Source organism: Ranitomeya variabilis, chromosome 7, assembly GCF_051348905.1.
Source record: "Ranitomeya variabilis isolate aRanVar5 chromosome 7, aRanVar5.hap1, whole genome shotgun sequence".
NCBI lineage: Eukaryota > Metazoa > Chordata > Amphibia > Anura > Dendrobatidae > Ranitomeya > Ranitomeya variabilis.
In genome coordinates, this window is record NC_135238.1 from 42,605,748 (window position 1) to 42,629,309 (window position 23,562).

Genomic DNA, 23,562 nt, shown 5'->3' on the forward strand with positions numbered 1-23,562 from the left:
TGTGGAAGAAAAGTTCCACACATTGTTTTTTTCTAGCACACAAAGATATTCTTAGCTTACTCATATCCAGTCTTTTTCAAAATCAAATTCTTTTTGTACAGGGATCATTTCTGTGTCTGCCATGAAAATGTTTCTTAAAGTTAAAGGCTTCACCTGCCACATTACCCCAAGGGTCTGCTCCAGATTAATCAGCAAGAGCCAAAAGTTTTCTGCCCCTCAGAATTTCTCCGATTATGAAGCGATTAAGTCGAGTTACAAACTGGATATACCAGAATACTTCAACTTCGCAAATGACATCCTAGACAAATGGACGGCTGCTGATAAGGTAATAGTCTATGATTCCTCTCTCAGGCCATACGGTGATGCCTATGGTACAGGACTTTGTAATATACTAATGATATATAGTAGTAATAGTGATGGTCTTTTCCCAGGATGGTAGTAGAAATCCCAATCCTGCTCTGTGGTGGATAGATGGAGAAGGAAAAGAGGTGAAATGGAGCTTTGATGAGTTGGGGTTTCACTCCAGGAAAGTGGCCAATTTACTGTCTGATGCTTGTGACTTAAAACCAGGAGACAAAGTTATTGTAATTCTCCCTCGGGTGCCGGAGTGGTGGCTGTTTAATGTTGCGTGCATTAGAGCTGGTAAGTAGTCTTAATGGCATACTTAGAGACTTTCAGAATAAGAGGAGATGTCCCAAGCTCAGAAGACTTGGCAATGCTCTTGAGCCCAGCGGTGAAACCACCTGAAATCTCAAGGAAACCATGTTGCCAGACAGTTTTTTTTCATGGGGAACAAAAAGTAGAGACTTGAGGAATGGAAATAGGAGCAGCATCGCTAAAAAAAAGGGATGTGACTACAGCCGGTTTGTCTACCACATGGAGGTCTTGAAAGTAGTAGTAGTAAACCATGGAGTGGAGACTAAAGGATTGTCCATTCTTCACCCTTAACGTCGAAAAGGAAGTGTGGACTTTCTTTTCTATAGTGAATCCCTTGGTCACTAACCCAGAGAAGACAGTGTTAGCAATGGTTGATGGTTGTAAGTGATATCTGTAATTTGTATGTAACCCCTGCTCATGTACAGCTCCATGGATTCGATGGTGCTATATAAATAAATAATAATAATGATAATACCTCCAATGACAGGATTCTCCAAAACACACTAACGAGGAAACATACAGAAATATTGGATGGATCGGCAAAGGGTGAAAGCAAGCGGATTACAATCCCAATGGTGACCAGAAAGAATGTCTTGGTGGGCATCCGACAGGTAAACATAGCCATAAAATGAGTTGGGTTGATAACAGAAGAAAATAGATCAGTAGAATTCAATTGGCGAGAGCTGGAAGCTAATCTTATTATTATTTATTTATATATCACCATTAATTCCATGGTGCTGTACATGAGAACGGGGTTACATACAGCGTTATAGATATCATTTACAGCAAACAAATTTACAATAACAGACTTGTACAGAGGGGAGAGGACCCTGTCCTTGCCGACTTACATTCTCTGGGATTATGGGGAAGAGACAGGAGGTCAGTGTGCAGCACTGGTGGTGGTGAGGCGGCTCTGACGATGGCGAGGCGGCAGAATGGTTATTGCAGGCTGTAGGCTTTCCTGAAGAGATGGGTTTTCAGGTTCCATCTGAAGGATCCGAGGGTGGTGGATAGTCGGACGTGTTGAGGCATGGAATTCCAGAGGATGGGGGATATCCGGGAGAAATCTTGGAGGCGGTTGTGTGAGGAACGAATAAGTGTGGAGGAGAGTAGGAGGTCTTGGGAGGATCGGAGATTACGTGAGGGAAGATATTGGGGGATTAGTTCAGAGATATAGTGAGGGGAAAGGTTATGGATGGATTTGTAGATCAGTGTTAGTAGTTTGAACTGGATTCGTTGGGGGAATGGGAGCCAGTGGAGGGATTTGCAGAGGGAAGAAGCAGGGGAGTAGTGAAGAGAGAGGTGGATTAGCCGGGCAGCAGAGTTGAGGACAGACTGGAGTGGTGCAAGAGAGTTAGCGGGTAGGCCACAGAGGAGGGTGTTGCAGTAATCGAGGCGGGAGATGATGAGGGCACACACAAGAGTTTTGGTAGATTGTGGGCTGAGGAAGAGACGGATTCTGGCAATATTTTTGACTTGGAGGCGACAGGAAGTGGCAAGAGTTTGGACGTGCGGTTTGAGGGACAGGGCAGGAGAGAGCATGATGCTGTTTACCATAATAGATAGATCAGGTAGGGGGGATACGCGAGATGGGGTAAAGATGATGAGTTCGGTTTTGTCTACATTGAGTTTTAGGATAGTCCATTATAGAACCACGAGTAGTTGGGTATTGGAGGAAGACAGAGACATTTGGCGCAATTTGCTTTGTAAGATAGTGTAAGTTACATGTGTCGCCTACACGGAACTATGGAGCATTCATAACTCAGGAGAGCATCAGGATGGTCTAAAGAGTAAAGCTATAATGTTTCAAGTCAATCCTTTTAATATTTGGTGCAACCAGGTTCTCACCTTTCTCAAAGGTTCTCCAAAAGTTGAGCCTTAATTCTAAAGTCACGAAAACTTCGAATTATGTAAAAATAAAAAATACACTATGGTGTTAACGTTGTACTCTAGCCCCCATAAGAAGTGATACAGGCACATTTCATTTTATCGTCTGCCTGTGCCAAGTGTTCTGGCCCTAGGAACTTTTTACTTTTGCACCCAGTCTCTGAGGGTGTCCAAATAGGACATCCATACCATGAATAAAATGTGGATGGTTTGAGGCCAATTATAAATTTTGTTTTTTGGTCTTGGAACTTGAAAGCAAAAGTCTGCTGTTTCCCTCCTTAAACTTAAAATATAAAACCATTGTAACAAGTTTCACCTAAAGTTTCCATTAATTCACAGGTTTAGTTCTAATTCCTGGGACAACACAACTTACAGCAAAGGATATTCTGCACAGGTTACAAACATCAGATGCAAGGTGCATTATCACAAGCCAAGAACTGGCCCCAAATGTAGACGCCATCTCATCCCAAGCTCCATTACTAAAAACCAAACTGATCGTGGCCGGAAAGAGAGAAGGGTGGCTGAATTTTCAAGATCTCTATACGTATGTCCCATCCTATTGGCCTGTAATGATACAGTCACCAAGGATCATGTAATAAATTGTAATTAACGATATATTCACACTTATTTAAGGGCGGTCAATGACAAGCACATTTGTGTGAGGACAAGGAGTACAGATCCAATGACCATTTACTTCACTAGTGGGACAACAGGCTCTCCAAAAATGACAGAACACAGTCACTGCAGCTACGGGCTAGGACTGACGGTAAATGGAAAGTAAGTAAATATACAAGAAATTGTAGGGATGTTCTGGGACAATAAGTTGATGACTTATTCTTTCGATCGGTGAGGGACTGAATCCCAAATACATTTTCTAGTGACTATACCGGGTACTTCAGCCCAGACCCATTTAAATGAACAGAACTGAGCTGCACCTGGCAAAAAATGAGGGAAAATGTCCTGAAAAAAAAAAAAACGCTTTTAATTAATTGCAAAGGCAATAAATTGTCCTCAACTGCAATATCCAAAGTAGGGTGAATGTCAAGCACATTCGGGCAGATGCCAGGCCCAGCTAAGCTTGGTAGGACCAAGGTGATCTTGGTAAGAAAAAAAATTCTGATCTGCTCTTGTAAAGTTCTTTTTTTTTCCTGATTATTAATGATTGGCAACCATGGCCCCATGAACAATGTTATATGTGCTGGGTTCTAACAGCAGGTCTCTGATGTCACTGAAAAAAATATGCAAAAATATACAGTAAATTTACAGAATAATTTTGAACCCATTTCCTCCATACAGGTATTGGATGGATTTAATTCCTTCCGACGTGTTTTGGAATACATCAGACACGGGTTGGGCAAAGTCTGCATGGAGCAGTGTTTTTGCTCCTTGGATCCAAGGCTCGTGTGTGTTCGCTCATTACATGCCTCGATTTGACCCAACTGTAATGTTGGAGGTAAGTTCAGATAGCAAGTCATTATTATAGAGAGGGAGGAAAAATATCACAAAGCACCAGAAAATCTATAAAAATGTTAGTGTTTGGAGAATGACTCTGAAAGTGCTTTTGTTGAAGAAGTGCCCCTAGGTGCCAAAACTTATGGCACAAGTCTCCATCTCCTATGCTAAAAGTCACATATGTCTGCAGATGAGCTCTATTTAGTTCATGCTCTAAACTTATAACCCTGCCCTTCACCTTGCCAAACAAGCCTATGACACCATTGTCATCTCCTCACAATCTAATTACAAAAATGACCGCTTCATACTTTTTACCGCCTCCTTAGACTTCCCATACACATTAGACTAACGTCAGTCAAACCTGCAGGTATCGAAGGGTTCAGCCGAACGTCTAATGTCTATAAAGGCCAGTGAGTCTCCCCAAAGATGATGTTGTCGGGTTCATCTCCTGTCTTCTCTATACACTGCCCCTATTGGACAAACTCTCAGCAGATTTGGCTGTCAGTCCATCTTCACAATTATACTCCTCTACCCATCACATCACCCCCACACAACTCCAAAACACCAGTGTGACCGTCCACTGTTTCTTGCTTTATCTGAAATCAAATCTTTTGTATAAAGAACTTTATGTTCTTCCTCCCTCTACTAACTTACCTGATATTTTCTTCTCTGTGCTACCACAACTCCTAGACAGCATGTTTGCTGTGTTGAGGTTATGTTGGATTGAGATCTGTCAGATCCAGACTGTAACATGGACTGTAATATTGAATTAGTCCCAGGCGTAACGCAGTCCTTCTACAAAGTTACTTCACTTTTTAAGTCGATTACTCTTATGTGTGAACAGAAATATTATATTTGTATAAAAGTCATCAAATTCTAAACCAAATAGTGTGCAGCTGATAACCTGAATAGCAGCATAATGGAAGCTTTCATTATTCATGCAGACATTGGCCAACTACCCCGTTACTGCATTCTGCGCTCCTCCAACCGCCTATCGTATGCTGGTGTTATGCAACCTTGGAAGGTAGGTACATATAGAATACTACTGATTGAAATATCAGAAAAATGTCTGTGAAGCTCAGGTTTGGAATGGTCATGGCCCATCCCTTGCTTAGTATCCCACTTGTCCTGCCCTGGTCGTACGTGCTGATGCTCTTCTGTTGGATCCACTGCTGTCCTCTTGCTGGGTCTCCTGCTGATGTTCTACATGTACGAGTATTGGCTTTTGCTTTCTTAAGGAGTCTACACATTCAGCGTATGTTCTTTCACCAATGTCTTCTTAGGTGGTCTTCTCACGTTGCTCAACATTCTACTGACCTAAGGTGTTCTACTTACTGTCTGCCTCTTTCTTTGACATCGACCCATGTGATGATGGTACCTCTCTGTTTTCTTGCCATGATGAGTCCATATTGAAGTCAGCCATTGCTAACAGTGACTACTCATGGGGCTGCAACATGGGGATTCCCTGTGGGAAAGTCCACACATCCTTGTGGAAGTTTTGAGGTGAAGAAACTGCATTCCCTTAGACTTTGCTCCCCTGTTTTAGCCCAACACCAAGTCCGTATCAGCCTAATAGGTCCACACCAAGTATGGGAAACCTCATATCAAGAGACTATCTAATAAATCTAAAAGGTCTGCATAGCTTTGGTAAAATCCAGTTGATTTTTTAGATGCCATCATTTATACAGCAGGTTCTCTCACCGGGCTGTTGCATCTTTACCTCTTGACCACAGCTCCTCAATGGCACCAATACCTGTTGTTGTATTTGGTTATTCCCCAGCCTTAGAGAAATATTGAATCAAATAATTTGTAGAAGGAGCAATTTTAATAATAACCATTGGGTTAAATTGGAAATTCATAGTTCTCATACAAAATCGTCTGAATGGAGTTTGCAGCCCTGTCTACCCATGTAATGAATGTTCCTGTGGTTATACTTTAAGGTTGGGTTCCTTATTACTGTGCTCATTGTAATGGATTTGTTTATTTTTGCTTTATTCATAAAGCTACAAATTCAAGAGTGTAAAGCATTGTGTGAGCGCCGGGGAACCCATCAACCCTCAAGTGATGGAGCAATGGAAAGCGAACACGGGGCTTGACATTTATGAAGGCTATGGCCAAACGGAGACGGTAAGTTGTAACTGGATAAAACTTTATTAGAGCCAGCTAAGTACATTCTCTGTTAGGCTGGGGTCACATTGCGTTACTGCAGTCCGTTCAACGCATGCGTTAACGCAAGTGCCGAAATGCGATCGTGCTAGCGCAGATAGAGCTAGCAGATGCTCTATCTGCGCTAGCGCTAACGGACCCGGAAACCCTGCAACCCGCGTCCGAGGCTCCGTCACAGAATGATGGCATATCCCTAGCGCATGCCCATTATGGCATGTGTTGGCGATGCGCCCAAAATATTGATTAATGGCAGCGTTAACGGACTGCGTTACACCGCGTTATGCCCCTAATGGACTGCCATAACGCAATGTGACCCCAGCCTTACTAGTGCTATGCTTAAAAAGATTTAAAGATGGTAGTACAGAATTCTGAATCTGTTGCTTTTTTTTTCTAGCCTTTATAGTTTTACATATCAATCTCATTGAACTATGTCCCCACAATCCAACATGTACGAGTGTGAATACGGTCCTATTTAGTTTTAAATATCAGAGTAAATGAATTGCATGCAGCTAACTACAGAAACTACTATTTAGGTCCTGGTATGTGGAACATTTAAAGGAATGAAGATAAAACCAGGCTCTATGGGAAAGGCTTCTCCAGCCTACGACGTCCAGGTATTTATGCCTCTAGGGTAGTGTGAACATGGGATAATTGTAATATCCATGTCGTTGCCTCTTTCCAGTGTCTACTTTGGTTGACAGGCGATACAGGGTGACAGGCAGCAACCCTGTTTTATTCCTGGGTGTTGTGGTTCCTCCCAGCCTTGAAGGTTGGCTTTTAATTTCTGACTTGTTAGTGTTTCTCCTTGTTGGCAGTTCTGTGCTCTATTTTAACTCCTGAGAGTCAGTTTCCATTGCCAGTAATAGTGAATACTGTTCTGGTTATCTGCAGTCTGATTACCCCTGTTTTGCCTGTATTTACTTTGTCCTGAAGTTGGCCCATTTTTTCATGATTCTCCAGCCTAAAAATTTTGCCTCTGACTTTGACTTCCTGGAAACTGACTATTAAGAGTTTAAACCCTTCATGACCTTAGTTGTGTCCCGACATTTGATGCGGGCTCCGGCACTGAGCCCGCTTCTTTCCCTGCACCTGATAGCTGGTTCTGATCAGCTGTCATGGGCCTCTAACAGCTGCGTCTGGATCCGCGGTCCACCCGTGGCTGTTAACAAGTTAAATGCCGCTGTCAATCACTGACAGTGGCATTTAACTCTCGCTAACCGAAAGTGTCACAAGACCCGCCCATAGGCGCCCGTGTCACATGATCGCAGGGTGTCAATGGGTTGTCATGACAACCAAGGGTCTGTAGAAGACCCCTGTGCCAGTCATTGTAATTCTCCTATCAACCCCTGCCCACTGTAGCCCTGCTATGTGTAGCACAGGTGATCGGATGATCGCAGCTTCCAGTCTCCTCAGAGGACTAGTTAAGGTAAAAAAAAAAAAGTTTAAATAAAAAAATAAACATAAAAGTGCAAATCACCCCCCTTTTGCCACATTCACAACAAAAAAATAAAAAAATACACATATTTGGTATCGCTGCATTCAGAAATGTCCGATCTATCAGAATATAAAGTAAATTAATCCAATAGGAAAACTGCGTAATGAAAAATAAAAAAAATAAATAAAAAAGCCAGAATAACGTTTTTTTTGGGGGGGCCACCGCAACACTGAACTAAAATACAATAACAGGCGATCAAAACTTTGTATCTACTCCAAAATGGTATCAATAAAAACGTCAGCTCAAGGTGCAAAAATAAGCCCTCACCCAGCCCCAGAGACTGAAAAATGGAGACGCTACAGGTCTCGGAAAACGGTGACCTTTTTTTCATCTCTTAAATAAAAAAGAACCTAGACATGTTTGGTGTCTGTGAACTCGTACTGACCTGGAGAATCATAATGGCAGGTCAGTTTTAGCATTTAATGAACACGGTAAATAAAAAACCCAAACAACTATTGTGAAATTGCACTTTTTTTGCAATTTCACAGAACTTGGATTTTTTTCCCCATTTTCCAGTACACTATATGGTAAAATCATTGGTGTCATTCAAAAGTACAACTCGTCCAGCAAAAAAACAAGCCCTCATACGGCCATATGGACGGAAAAATAAAAATGTTATAGCTCTGGGAAGAAGGGCAGCAAAAAACAAAAATGCAAAAAATGAAAAATCGCAAGGTGGTCATTGGGTTAAATAGAAAGCAGCCGGCATGGAAGCGAAAGGTTCTGTTGGTTAAATTTCTTTATTATATGCGTTTAATTTATATTATTTGTTACCATCCCAGGTAGTTGATGCTGATGGCAGCGTATTACCTCCAGATCAGGAAGGAGAGATTGGAATCCGTATCGCACCTGAAAAACCTTTTTGTCTTTTTTCTCAATACACGGTAAGATTACTGACAGAACATGTCTGTGCTTGCCTTCGGAACCATTTTATTTATTGTCCTAATCCATCTTATATGAATAATGAAGCAACATTGCAAATAGTCATTGGTATCTCCATAGCAACAGACTACAAAGCCTTGTGTAGTCTGATTCTGCAGTCCATCTCCGTTCTATCTGTTCTTTATGGATTACATATAATGATAGGCTAGCAAGAAATAAAAGACAAAATTCATATATTCAATATTTGCATGTACTGTGTTTTGCTGCATTTTTTGTAGTGTGACTGCAGGATCAGACTACACAGGCTTGGCTTGTAGTCTGTTACCATGGCAACCTATATGTCTGCATAGAAGCTGTAGGACATTTTTAATAGCTTTTTTTTGCACAGATTGCTCTATTTTTCATTGGAGCAGCGCAAACAAGTTGGCAGCAAAGATAGACATATTGTATAACGGGCGCTTACAGTGATTTATTTTTTAAGACATTTTATAAAAAGAGTACTAAATGTGGGTTTAGCTTCTGGAATCTGCTCCAATCTGCATTTACAGAACACAATTCAATACATAATGCAATGATTCAGCCTTTACAGATGATGTATAATATCCATTGGCAATAGGGCGACCCGGAGAAAACGGCCTCAACCCGAAGAGGAGATTTTTACCTTACAGGAGACCGAGGCATTAAGGATGAAGATGGCTATTTCTGGTTTGTTGGGAGATCAGACGACCTTATATTGTCTTCAGGGTAAATACTTTGTTTTTACACACAATGGATTGAAACAGTCTACCGATAAATTGTCCAGAAGCATCCTATCAAAGATTTGCCTTAATGTTTGTAAAAATTGATAGTAGTTAAATGCTTCACAGGAATCTGTCAGTAGGATCAACCCCGTTAAGCCATCTATATGGGCATGTAGGTCATAAGAAGTTGAATAAAATGACACCTTGATATCTGCAATCTGATGTGTTATTCCAGAGAAATCCATATTTTTCTTAATGAGCTGTTAAGATCTATGAGCCGGACATAGATCTCCCTGAGAATCTACCTCCAGGGCTTACTATAAATTAAAGGGGACATTATTAGTGTGAGACATGTAATGACTGACAGTCTGCTCTCCTGATCTACGTGTTTCACACCTGCAATGCCCTCTGTCATTTATAATAATCTCTGGAAGCAGATTCTCATATAGATCTATGTCCGGCCCATAGATCTTAACAGCTCATTTACATATTAAGAAAAACATGGCTTTCTCTGGAATAAAACATCGGAGAGTGGATTTCAAAGTATAATTTTATCCACCTTACAATGACCTACATGCCCATATAGATGACTCTTGAGGTTTGATCCTACTGATAGATTCCATTTTAAAGCCAAAAAAATAAATCTATTCCCGCTATGGACAGGCAAAGATTTTGTGCCATTTTTGTCTTTACACATGGTAAAGTTGTTGGACTCTTTGGTGGCCGTGACTTTCTATTAAATTCCGACAAGTTTTGAAGCCACATTTCTAAAATGCGAAAGATGAGTAGAAAGCCGCAAATGATAGCGCGTATATGGCGCTGTGTGCACCATGTGTTTTTAGCCGTTTGCCCACAGATCATGTAGCAGTAAAATAAGTCAAGGTATGTTCCTCTTAAAATTAATAATCTGTCTCATTGCATATTATCCTGGGTCACTGTAAGGCCCCATTCTGACCACCATACTTGAGATTCATTTCAGAAATATAATGTCAGTGGGGCCATATTGAGGTCACATTGAGGTTTCATACCATGCACCAAATCACAGGCCTTAGGATGATGCAATAGTCTATGTAATATAGAAGATATCGGTGAGCTTTCTTGGCAGAGTATACAATATTTAGTAGTCTAAGACACACACCCTGACTCATCGTTAGTTTAGGCTGCTCCCTAATGAGGCGCTGCTGCTTCTGATTGGCTGTTGTATATAAGCACAAGTTAATGACATAGTGAAGCAATTAATGGGGAGTTCTGAAAGGTCACTTTAAACAGTTTAATTTCTTATCTGTTTAGATATCGTATCGGACCATTTGAAATAGAAAGTGCCTTAATAGAGCACCCGGCTGTGGCGGAATCTGCGGTGGTCAGCAGTCCGGACCCAATCAGAGGAGAGGTAACTGTGGGCGAAAGCTTGTCTCTAACACTGTAATATTTAATTACAGGTCCTTCTCAAAAAATTAGCATATAGTGTTAAATTTCATTATTTACCATAATGTAATGATTACAATTAAACTTTCATATATTATAGATTCATTATCCACCAACTGAATTTTGTCAGGTCTTTTATTGTTTTAATACTGATGATTTTGGCCTACAACTCCTGATAACCCAAAAAACCTGTCTCAATAAATTAGCATATTTCAACCGTCCAATCAAATAAAAGTGTTTTTTAATAACAAACAAAAAAACCATCAAATAATAATGTTCAGTTATGCACTCAATACTTGGTCGGGAATCCTTTGGCAGAAATGACTGCTTCAATGCGGCGTGGCATGGAGGCAATCAGCCTGTGACACTGCTGAGATGTTATGGAGGCCCAGGATGCTTCAATAGCGGCCTTAAGCTCATCCAGAGTGTTGGGTCTTGCGTCTCTCAACTTTCTCTTCACAATATCCCACAGATTCTCTATGGGGTTCAGGTCAGGAGAGTTGGCAGGCCAATTGAGCACAGTAATACCATGGTCAGTAAACCATTTACCAGTGGTTTTGGCACTGTGAGCAGGTGCCAGGTCGTGCTGAAAAATGAAATCTTCATCTCCATAAAGCATTTCAGCGGATGGAAGCATGAAGTGCTCCAAAATCTCCTGATAGCTAGCTGCATTGACCCTGCCCTTGATGAAACACAGTGGACCAACACCAGCAGCTGACATGGCACCCCACACCATCACTGACTGTGGGTACTTGACACTGGACTTCAGGCATTTTGGCATTTCCTTCTCCCCAGTCTTCCTCCAGACTCTGGCACCTTGATTTCCGAATGACATGCAAAATTTGCTTTCATCAGAAAAAAGTACTTGGGACCACTTAGCAACAGTCCAGTGCTGCTTCTCTGTAGCCCAGGTCAGGCGCTTCTGCCGCTGTTTATGGTTCAAAAGTGGCTTTACCTGGGGAATGCGGCACCTGTAGCCCATTTCCTGCACACGCCTGTGCACGGTGGCTCTGGATGTTTCCACACCAGACTCAGTCCACTGCTTCCTCAGGTTCCCCAAGGTCTGGAATCGGTCCTTCTCCACAATCTTCCTGAGGGTCCGGTCACCTCTTCTCGTTGTACAGCGTTTTCTGCCACATTGTTTCCTTCCAACAGACTTACCATTGAGGTGCCTTGATACAGCACTCTGGGAACAGCCTATTTGTTGAGAAATTTCTTTCTGGGTCTTACCCTCTTGCTTGAGGGTGTCAATGATGGCCTTCTTGACATCTGTCAGGTCGCTAGTCTTACCCATGATGGGGGTTTTGAGTAATGAACCAGGCAGGGAGTTTTTAAAAGCCTCAGGTATCTTTTGCATGTGTTTAGAGTTAATTAGTTGATTCAGAAGATTAGGGTAATAGGTCGTTTAGAGAACCTTTTCTTGATATGCTAATTTATTGAGACAGGTTTTTTGGGTTATCAGGAGTTGTATGCCAAAATCATCAGTATTAAAACAATAAAAGACCTGACAAATTTCAGTTGGTGGATAATGAATCTATAATATATGAAAGTTTAATTGTAATCATTACATTATGGTAAATAATGAAATTTAACACTATATGCTAATTTTTTGAGAAGGACCTGTAGATTTGTAAGCTGGAAAATAGTATTTATGGTGCCAAGCCTTAAAAGACTGAAACCGGAATGAGGCCTAGAAAGAAAAAAACACAATACCTACAGTCAAATATGGTGGAGGTTTAATCAACGTCTTGAACTGATGCCTATATAAATCTGCAATACCAAGAACAGTTGCTAGTAAACAAACATTGTGCAGAACAATTAAAACTATGAAAGGTAAACGGCTTTCACAATGCAGACTGCATATAGTATTAAATACAGTAGATGTCCTAGGCGTGATGGGGCTATTGTGCTTACTTAAAAAAAAACATTATGCAGGTATTCTGACATGGATTTTTAAAGTTTCTTCAAGTTCAGCAAAATGGAGCTAATTTCTCTTTTATAAGCCTTATTATAAGCCTATATACCTTCACATTGCTACCTTCTAACTTTTGTTCTGTATATAAAGATTGTATCCTAAATCTACAAATGATTCTGTTTTATACCTAATACATATGTTTAATGTGCAGGTGGTGAAGGCTTTTGTTATCTTGTCCCCTACATACACTGGCCACGACCAGGAGACACTGACTAAAGAACTACAAGAACATGTAAAGAAGGTGACCGCCCCGTACAAGTACCCAAGGAAGGTAGGTAGCTCCATGACACCAGCACCGTCGCTCAAGAAGCTGCTGAAACTTGTCCTGAATTATTCTTCTATTATTCATAGATTGAATTTGTTCAACAATTGCCAAAAACAGTCAGCGGGAAGATTCGGAGAAATGAGCTGAGAAATAAGGAATGGGGAAAAGCCTGAAGACCAGTTACCACGAGCAAAACTTACCATTACTGATATACATAAAGTAGTCTTCTTCAAGATTCTTGACCACCTGTATGTGACCATCCTGACAACTCGGGTTCCAAAGGACACCATCATAACATTTTTGGTTTACTAATTCCTGAGGTTTTTTTAATGACTACCCTTAAGGATTCAAGAGTCTGGTCTCTATGGATTCGAGATCTACAATCCAACGCTGCGTGGAATCTGGGTTGAGGATCACAGAGCTCTAATCATTGCCCTGAAATGTGCTCACAGATTTTAATATGTTGGGTCCACCATCACTTTTAATGCCCAGATACCGACCCCTAGGAGTATCCTCCTATCGGTGATTTGCATTTTTATTATCCTCGTCCTTTATTGACTCCATATTGTTACACCTGGCTTACCTGCTACTGTATAGTTATCCTGTAATCTCAACATGAATTATATGTTTTATAAATATTTTTTCCTTCACCTTTTTTTTTATATATTTTTTCCTTTCAAATAAAAAAAGTTAAATACTTTGAAATTTAAAATACCTATTTGTGAAAAAAAGTAAACTTCTAAAATATTGGCATTGTCTAGTAATGGTTAGCCCAATAATTACAATCCAGAAAATTGACTATCAGGGATATGTGCGTTCTTCAAAACTTATAACTATCCTCGTGGCATCCCTCCCGGCAATAAGATGTTTGAAGATCTCCTCTGACCACCATTTCATCATCCATGCTCTGTACACCACCGTTCTTCACACTTAGTAGAAGCTATGTTGGGTAATGTAGCTTTGTCCCATTCAAGTGACCGTACACTTGATAAGTCAGCAGGATCCAGAAGATGTCACAGACGATGGTACCAGACAACAGGAGTGGCACCACCAAGATGTTGTCATCCTGCTCTGACCTAAAAGTAAAATATGTAGTAATGGACTGTAAATGTGAACAAATGGCACCATCAGGAACTGACTGGGAAATCTATATCTGGGTCGTTCTTTTTAGCATTACCATACGATAGTTTTCTCACTCCTGGATTCACCAGCTAGGGATCAGACCAGTGACCAGTCAAGTGCCCCAAGGGACAGTGGCGAGGTCATGTGGTGTAACATCTAAAGGGATTACGGCTTTATATGGCCATTGTTGTTAAGGGAACAGGTGCTATGTAGATGTTCCCTTCACCTCGTGGAGTTTGTCCTGGTGATAGGGAAAAGAGACGAAAGACCCATGAGGACCACCAACCAGAGCCTGTTCAACTGCCCCTAAGTTGAGGAACCAGACCAGGCATGAAGATGAGGAGCATCAAAGTTCAATATTCCTCCAGAGTTTGGCGATTCCCTTCAGCACAGTCATGGGACTAGATACAGAGGTGGTGGAGTCCGAGGAAGGTTTTATCAGACATTATACATATTTTCAGAAATGGTGTCAGAGTGGGCAAGTATATAGTTTTAATACTACATAATGGAGTATAACCATCAAAACCAGTATACTTTTATTTTGGTACACAATTCAAACAAAGGGCCACATTAATAAAAGCCCCAATGCACATTAGACTAATGTCGGTCTAACCCTCTAATATGTATAGGAGTCTCTTGTCCATCCCTCAGAGGATGTCCATGAAGAAAAGAAGGATTCAGCATTGCGATTGATGGACGATCCTTTTATTCTCCAGGAGACAGGCCACTGTCGGATGGTTCTGGCAGCAGCTGTCATAGAAAACTCAGGAAGGTTTGGCCAACCTGAGCGTTCCTGTGTATGAGGTACTTGGGAGAGATGATCATTCGGCTGACGGCTATCTATTGGTTATTGGGGTGAGGTGCTTCAACAAGGATATCCAGTCATATTGCAGCTGATAATCGGGCGTGAGCATAGAAGACTAAACAAAGATAACCAATTAAGAAATGTATTAAAGGATACGGACACCTTTATATATACAGTGGGTGAGATAAGTATTGAACACGTCATCAATTTTTTAAGTAAATATATTTCTAAAGGTGCTATTGACATGAAATTCTCACCAGATACCAGTAACAATCCATCCAATCCACACGGGCAAAGAAATCAAACCATAGATGTCTATAAATTGTTATATGTAGTAGTGAGAAATGACACAGGAAAAAAGTATTGAACACGCTTATCGAAATTTACTTTGTACAAAAGCCTTTGTTGGTGATGACAGCTTCAAGACGCCTCCTGTATGGAGAAACTAGTCGCAGGCATTGCTCAGGTGTGATTTTGTCCCATTCTTCCACACACTCTTCACATCCTGAATGTCCCGTTTGCTCCTTCTATAAACACTGAGCTTTAGTTCCTTCCATACATTTTCTATTAGATTCAGGTCAGGTGATTGGCTAGGCCATACTGGCAGCTTTATTTTCTTTCTCAAAAAAACAATTGAGATTTTCCTTGGCTGTGTGTTTGGGATCAATGTCTTGCTGAAATGTCCACCCTTGTTTCATCTTCATCATCCTCGTAAACACCATGATGTTCCCACCTTCAAACTTCACTGTTAGTATGGTGATATGCAGTGTCTCTTCGCCTCCAAACATTGTGTGTATTATGGCATCCAAAGAGTTCAGTTCAGTTTTGGTCTCATCTGACCAAGCTATATTCTCCCAGTATTTCACAGGTTTGTCTAAACGTTATTGAGCAAACTTTAAATGCGCTTGAACATGCTTCTTGCTCATCAATGAAGTCTTGTGAGGTGATCATGCATACATGCTATCCTCGTGCATGTACTTGGTTATTCCAAGTCTTTCTGTAGTTCTCCACAGGTGGTCCTTGGCTCTTGGACAACTCTTCTGATAATTATTTTAACTACTCTGTCTGAAATCTTGCCGGGAGCAGCTAGTCATGGCCAGTTTATGGTGAAATTATGTTCTTTCCACTTCTGGCCCCAACATGGCTTACTGGTACCTTCAGTAGTTTACAAATTCTCCTGTAACCAATGCCATCAATGTTTTGCAACAATAAGGTTGAGAAGGTCTTGAGACAGCTCACTGGTTTTACCCATCATGAGATGTGTCTTGCGTGGCACCTTACTAATGAGGCACCTTTTTATAGGCCATCAGTTGAACCAGCTGATATTATTTGTCACAAAGTGGCAGGATTGCACTGGTCAACAGCATTTTTGGTGCCAAAGATATTTCATCGAATTTAGGGTAACTTTGGGGTGCTTATTCAGAATATGTCATCAGTTTTGCCAGATTGGCTCAAGTTTTTGAGATTTTTCGTAAAATGTGTAAAAAAAAGACGTAATTTGCTACACGCGCATTAACTGCACAGAAATAACAGTCATCATGATGATTTTTTTGCTCTCTCCACACCATTGGAACACCAAATTTGAAGCTTTTTCTTTGTCCTTTGCTCCATTTTCGTAATAATTCGATACATGCTTTGCACACTATGTGTGGTCCCCAAGCATAACCCCAAAATAGGCAAAATACACTTTTTTTACGAAGTCTGTTATGTTTCTTCTATGTTTTGGCAGTGTGTAACACAAAACTATATTGAGAACTGCTCAGTTCAAGTACTAATCCAAAGAAATTAATGAGATGATACGTCGCATTTACCAACAAGTGCTATAAATAAGATACCAAAAATCTCAAAAACTTGAGCCAATCTTGCAAAACTGATAGCATATTCAGAATCAGCACCCCAAAAATACCCCAAATTCATTAAAATATTTTGGACACCAGAAAAAAAATTTTTTTTTGTTGACCTGTGTTATTGAGCGAATTCAGCAAGTGTCATGGCTTTCCATGGCTTTCTGCACCTCTCTTTCTTTATGTGTTAAATACTTTTCCCTGTATCATTTCTCATTAATACACATACCGTATTTTCCGGCGTATAAGACGACTTTTTAACCCCTGAAAATCTTCTTAAAAGTCGGGGGTTGTCTTATACGCCGGGTATCGCCTTGCCGGGTGTATATGGTGGGTGGGGGGGGGGAGTGGGCCTGATGACGACGAGGGGGCGTCTCACAGGAAAGTGAGTATCCCCCATTACCTCATTGTATCACTGCAGCGTGGGGTCTCTGCTGGGAGCGGCGGCGGCGGCTGTGCTGTGGGGCGGCGGCTCCTCTTCTTCAGTGTGGGGCCTCTGTGCTGCTGGGCGGCGTGGGCGGCTTATCTTCAGGCAGTCGGGGCTCCTCCGGTATCTCCTTAAAGCCCGGAGGCCCTGCCGGCAACTCCATCGGTGCAATGCAGTGGCCTCCGGGAACATGCACCGCATAGCAGCAATGGAGCTGTCTCCGGGAAAATGGCCGCTGCTCAGATTTAGATCTCGTCTCCCGAGATCTAGGGACGAGATCTGAATCTGAGCAGCGGCCATGTTCCCGGAGGCCACTGCATTGCACCGATGGAGTTGCCGGCAGGGCCTCCGGGCTTTAAGGAGATACCGGAGGAGCCCCGACTGCCTGAAGATAAGCCGCCCACGCCGCCCAGAGGCCCCACACTGAAGAAGAGGAGCCGCCGCCCCACAGCACCCACGCGGCACAATGAGGAGCAGCAGCCGCCGCTCCCAGCAGAGACCCCACGCTGCAGCGATACAATGAGGTAATGGGGGATACTCACTTTCCTGTGAGACGCCCCCTCATCGTCATCAGGCCCACTCCCCCCCCCCAAAAGGCACAAAAGTCACCGGCCCTATAAGACGACACGGTTTATAAGAAGACCCCCGACTTTTAAGAAGATTTTACATTTTAACTGGAAAAGTTGGGGGGTCGTCTTATACGCCCAGTCGTCTTATACGCCGGAAAATACGGTAACTTTATTTGTGGACATCTATGGTGATTTCTTTGCCTGTGCGGATTGGATGGGTTGTTTCCGACATCTGGTGAGAATTTCATGTCAATAGCACCTTTAGAAATAGATTTACTTAGACAATTGGTGAGGTGTTCAACTCAGGATGAGTTTAACTTAGAAGCCCCATACAGATTAGATAGCTGTTGGGTAAATGATAGTTTGCCAGCTGTTTGGCCAGAAGCTCTTCCCTGACTCCTCAGTACACAGGAACGCTCACTCTGTCGAGTGCTTGTGTCAGGGCCGGTGTTAGCACCTGGGCAAGTGCCGGGGCCCTGGCGAGATGAGGGGGGCCCATTCACGGTACCGTGCAGGGTCGGCGTTAGGGGCAGGCAGCTGCCTTGGGCCCCCAGGGGCCCTCAGCTAGCGGCACATCATGCAGCCGCTATGGTTCCCCTGTGAAGCAGGGGGGCCCGCTTGCCGCCAGCGCAGACTCCCCCGCCGCATTGAACTATACCGGCATCTGCCGGTACAGTTCAAAGCAATGATAGAGGAGAGAGTGTCTGCTGACGCTCCCACTCCCATCATTTCCCGGTCTGCCTCTGACACTGCGGGTGCGCGATGACATCATCGCGCACTGACTGTGTGACAGGAGCAGGGAGCAGCGCGGGCACGAGGAGAGGTGGTGAGGGTGTTTTTTTTTACTATAACAGTGAGTACTGGACTGTGGGGCCATTCTCGGGGGGGGGGGGAGATGCAGGCTGTGCTATATACTACTTGGCTTCGCTATATGCTATGTGGGCTGTGCTATATACTATGCAGGTTATTCTATATACTATGTGGGCTGTGCTATATACTACATGGCTATGTGCTATATACTTGGTGGCTGTGCTATATACTACATGGCTGTGCTATATACTACATGGCTGTGCTATATACTACATGGGCTGTGTTATATACTACATGGGCTGTGTTATATACTACGTGGGCTGTTATATACTACGTGGGCTGTTATATACTACGTGGGCTATTCTAAACTATGTGGCTGTGCTATATAATACATGGGCTATGCTATATACTACGTGGGCTGTGCTATATGCTATGTGGGCTGTGCTATATACTATGAGGGCTGTGCTATATGCTATGTGGGCTGTGCTATATACTATGTGGGCTGTGCTATTGTTACGGAACTGCAACACAGAACTAGGATAGAAGGGGGGAAAACTGACCCTGCACTGAAACTAGGCTGATACCATACAATGGAGTGGGCGACCCATTCCTTGCGAATAGACCCACTGACGATCCTAGGTTAATCTCAAGCGAAGACCTATAGATCCGGGGAAGGGGTTCCCTGAAAGATCTAAGGACTGGGTACAAAAACGGGTCACCTCCTAATAAAAATCACAGAGAAGGCTGCAGATACAAACAGAAGATAGAAACTAAGACTAGCAGAATCAGAACTCCTAGTACTGCACAAATTACACACACAGAAGATAAAGCAAAGCACCTAGCCAGAACTAAAGCAGATTAACACTGTTGTCCAGCAAGGACTGGGAGGCAGGTGCTGGTTAATAAAGAGTGATACAATCACCTGACCAAAGACAAACCCAGCACCAGAGGAAAAAGACCAGCAGCCAGAACACCACAAGAAAATGGCAGATAGTCACAAACTAAACAGATTCTAACAGCTATATACTACATGGCTGTGTGCTACATGCTATGAGGCTGTGCTATATACTACGTGGGCTGTTATATACTACGTGGGCTGTGCTATATACTACATGGCTGTGCTATATACTACGTGGGCTGTGTTATATACTATGTGGGCTGTGCTGTTATGACCCCAATGGCGAGGGTCTCAGAGGAACGTGGAAGTCTGCAGAGTACAAAAATCCAGCTCATAGGGCAGTGGTAACTGGGTTGACCATATATCTACTCCTAACGCCAACACTAGAAGTAGCCGGGGATCATTCCTACGTTGATTCTAGATGACACGCGCCAGCCGGAGAATCTAGCTACCCCTAGTAGAGGAAAACAAAGACCTTTCTTGCCTCCAGAGAAGGGGACCCCAAAGCTGGATAGAAGCCCCCCACAAATAATGACGGTTAGGTAAGAGGAAATGACAAACACAGAAATGAACCAGGTTTAGCACAGAGAGGCCCGCTTACTGATAGCAGAATAAAGAAAGGTAACTTATATGGTCAACAAAAACCCTATCAAAATCCACACTGGAAATTCAAGAACCCCCGAACCGTCTAACGGTCCGGGGGGAGAACACCAGCCCCCCTAGAGCTTCCAGCAAAGGTCAGGATATAGATTTGGAACAAGCTGGACAAAAATACAAAACCAAAACAAATAGCAAAAAGCAAAAGGCAGACTTAGCTGATATAACTGGAACCAGGATCAGTAGACAAGAGCACAGCAGACTAGCTCTGATAACTACGTTGCCAGGCATTGAACTGAAGGTCCAGGGAGCTTATATAGCAACACCCCTAACTAACGACCCAGGTGCGGATAAAAGGAATGACAGAAAAACCAGAGTCAAAAAACTAGTAACCACTAGAGGGAGCAAAAAGCAAATTCACAACAGTACCCCCCCCTTAGTGAGGGGTCACCGAACCCTCACTACGACCACCAGGGCGATCAGGATGAGCGGCATGAAAGGCACGAACTAAATCGGCCGCATGAACATCAGAGGCGACCACCCAGGAATTATCCTCCTGACCATAGCCCTTCCACTTGACCAGGTACTGAAGCCTCCGCCTGGAGAGGCGAGAATCCAAGATCTTCTCCACCACGTACTCCAACTCGCCCTCAACCAACACCGGAGCAGGAGGCTCAGCAGAAGGAACTACAGGCACAATGTACCGCCGCAACAAGGACCTATGAAATACATTGTGAATAGCAAACGACACAGGAAGATCCAGACGAAAAGATACAGGATTAAGGATTTCCAATATCTTGTAAGGCCCAATAAAACGAGGTTTAAATTTGGGAGAGGAGACCTTCATAGGAACAAAGCGGGAAGAAAGCCATACCAAATCCCCAACGCGTAGTCGGGGACCCACACCGCGGCGGCGGTTGGCAAAGCGCTGAGCCTTCTCCTGTGACAACTTCAAGTTGTCCACCACATGATTCCAGATCTGCTGCAACCTATCCACCACAGAATCCACCCCAGGACAGTCAGAAGGCTCCACATGACCCGAAGAAAAGCGAGGATGGAAACCAGAGTTGCAGAAAAAAGGCGAAACCAAGGTGGCGGAACTAGCCCGATTATTAAGGGCAAACTCAGCCAACGGCAAGAATGTCACCCAATCGTCCTGATCAGCAGAGACAAAACACCTCAAATAAGCCTCCAAAGTCTGATTGGTTCGCTCCGTCTGTCCATTAGTCTGAGGATGGAAAGCAGACGAAAACGACAAATCAATGCCCATCCTACTACAAAAGGATCGCCAGAACCTGGAAACGAACTGGGATCCTCTGTCTGACACAATATTCTCAGGGATGCCGTGCAAACGAACCACGTTCTGGAAAAACACAGGAACCAGATCGGAAGAGGAAGGCAGCTTAGGCAAAGGAACCAAATGGACCATCTTGGAGAAGCGATCACATATCACCCAGATAACGGACATGCCCTGAGATAGCGGAAGATCAGAAATGAAATCCATGGAGATATGTGTCCAAGGTCTCTTCGGGACAGGCAAGGGCAAGAGCAAACCGCTGGCACGAGAACAGCAAGGCTTAGCTCGAGCACAAGTCCCACAGGACTGCACAAATGACCGCACATCCCTTGACAAGGAAGGCCACCAAAAGGACCTGGCCACCAGATCTCAGGTGCCAAAAATTCCCGGGTGACCTGCCAACACCGAGGAATGAACCTCGGAAATGACTCTGCTGGTCCACTTATCCGGGACAAACAGTCTGTCAGGTGGACAAGACTCAGGCCTATCAGCCTGAAATCTCTGCAACACACGTCGCAGATCCGGAGAAATAGCTGACAAGATAACTCCATCTTTAAGAATACCAACAGGATCAGCGACTCCAGGAGCATCAGGCACAAAGCTCCTAGAAAGAGCATCGGCCTTCACATTCTTTGAACCTGGTAAATACGAGACAACAAAATCAAAGCGGGAGAAAAACAATGACCAGCGGGCCTGTCTCGGATTAAGGCGTTTAGCAGACTCGAGATACATCAGATTTTTGTGATCAGTCAAGACCACCACACGATGCTTAGCACCCTCGAGCCAATGACGCCACTCCTCAAATGCCCATTTCATGGCCAACAACTCCCGATTGCCCACATCATAATTTCGCTCGGCAGGCGAAAACTTCCTAGAGAAAAAGGCACAAGGTTTCATAACAGAGCAACCAGGGCCTCTCTGCGACAAAACGGCCCCTGCCCCAATCTCCGAAGCATCCACCTCAACCTGAAAGGGAAGTGAGACGTCAGGCTGGCACAAAACAGGCGCCGAAGTAAACCGGCGTTTCAACTCCTGGAAAGCCTCCACGGCAGCAGGAGCCCAGTTAGCTACATCGGAGCCCTTCTTGGTCATATCCGTCAAAGGTTTCACAATGCTAGAAAAATTAGCGATAAAACGACGGTAGAAGTTAGCGAAGCCCAAGAACTTCTGAAGACTCTTAACTGACGAGGGCTGAGTCCAATCAAGAATAGCTCGGACCTTGACTGGGTCCATCTCCACAGCAGAAGGGGAAAAAATGAACCCCAAAAAGGGAACCTTCTGTACACCAAAGAGACACTTTGAGCCCTTGACAAACAAAGAATTTTCACGCAAAATTTTAAAGACCAACCTGACCTGCTCCACATGCGAATCCCAATTATCAGAAAAAAACAAAATATCATCCAGATAAACAATCAAAAATTTATCCAGATACTTCCGGAAAATGTCATGCATAAAGGACTGAAAAACTGAAGGCGCATTGGAGAGCCCAAAAGGCATCACCAAGTACTCAAAATGACCTTCGGGCGTATTGAATGCGGTTTTCCATTCATCACCTTGCTTAATGCGCACAAGGTTGTACGCACCACGAAGGTCTATCTTGGTGAACCACTTGGCACCCTTAATCCGGGCAAACAAGTCAGACAACAGCGGTAAAGGATACTGAAATTTGACAGTGATCTTATTTAAAAGCCGATAATCAATACAAGGTCTCAAAGATCCGTCCTTTTTTGCCACAAAAAAGAATCCCGCACCAAGAGGGGAAGAAGACGGACGAATATGTCCTTTCTCCAGAGACTCCTTGATATATGAACGCATAGCGGTATGTTCAGGTACCGACAGATTAAACAGTCTTCCCTTAGGAAATTTACTGCCTGGGATCAAATCTATAGCACAGTCACAGTCCCTATGAGGAGGTAGTGCACTGGACTCAGACTCACTGAAGACATCCTGATAATCAGACAAATACTCCGGAACTTCCGAAGGCGTAGAAGAAGCAATAGACACAGGCAGGGAATCCCCATGAATACCACGACAGCCCCAACTTGAGACTGACATAGCCTTCCAGTCCAGGACTGGATTATGGGTCTGTAACCATGGCAGCCCTAAAACAACCAAATCATGCATTTTATGTAAAACCAGGAAACGTATCACCTCGCGGTGTTCAGGAGTCATGCACATGATAACCTGTGTCCAATACTGCGGTTTATTTGCTGCCAATGGTGTAGCATCAATACCCCTAAGAGGAATAG

At 43.3% G+C, this 23,562-nt stretch overlaps 1 protein-coding gene across 3 annotated transcripts in view; it reads left to right on the plus strand.

The window, feature by feature from the left end:
- ACSM3 (acyl-CoA synthetase medium chain family member 3) overlaps positions 1-13,729 on the plus strand; it is a 75,602-nt gene extending 61,873 nt beyond the window's left edge. The window contains exons 2-14 of one of the 3 annotated variants that reach the window (XM_077274945.1): positions 102-325; positions 432-642; positions 2,884-3,088; positions 3,178-3,321; positions 3,841-3,997; positions 4,941-5,020; positions 6,000-6,123; positions 6,696-6,776; positions 8,440-8,541; positions 9,156-9,283; positions 10,570-10,669; positions 12,831-12,950; positions 13,031-13,729. In XM_077274945.1, the coding sequence (XP_077131060.1) occupies positions 122-325; positions 432-642; positions 2,884-3,088; positions 3,178-3,321; positions 3,841-3,997; positions 4,941-5,020; positions 6,000-6,123; positions 6,696-6,776; positions 8,440-8,541; positions 9,156-9,283; positions 10,570-10,669; positions 12,831-12,950; positions 13,031-13,117 (1,743 nt within the window). In that variant the 5' untranslated portion in view covers positions 102-121 and the 3' untranslated portion in view covers positions 13,118-13,729. The remainder of the gene's footprint in view (positions 1-101; positions 326-431; positions 643-2,883; positions 3,089-3,177; positions 3,322-3,840; positions 3,998-4,940; positions 5,021-5,999; positions 6,124-6,695; positions 6,777-8,439; positions 8,542-9,155; positions 9,284-10,569; positions 10,670-12,830; positions 12,951-13,030) is intronic. The other 2 variants (XM_077274944.1, XM_077274943.1) reach the window with 2 other exon arrangements.
- The last annotated feature ends 9,833 nt before the right edge of the window (positions 13,730-23,562 follow it).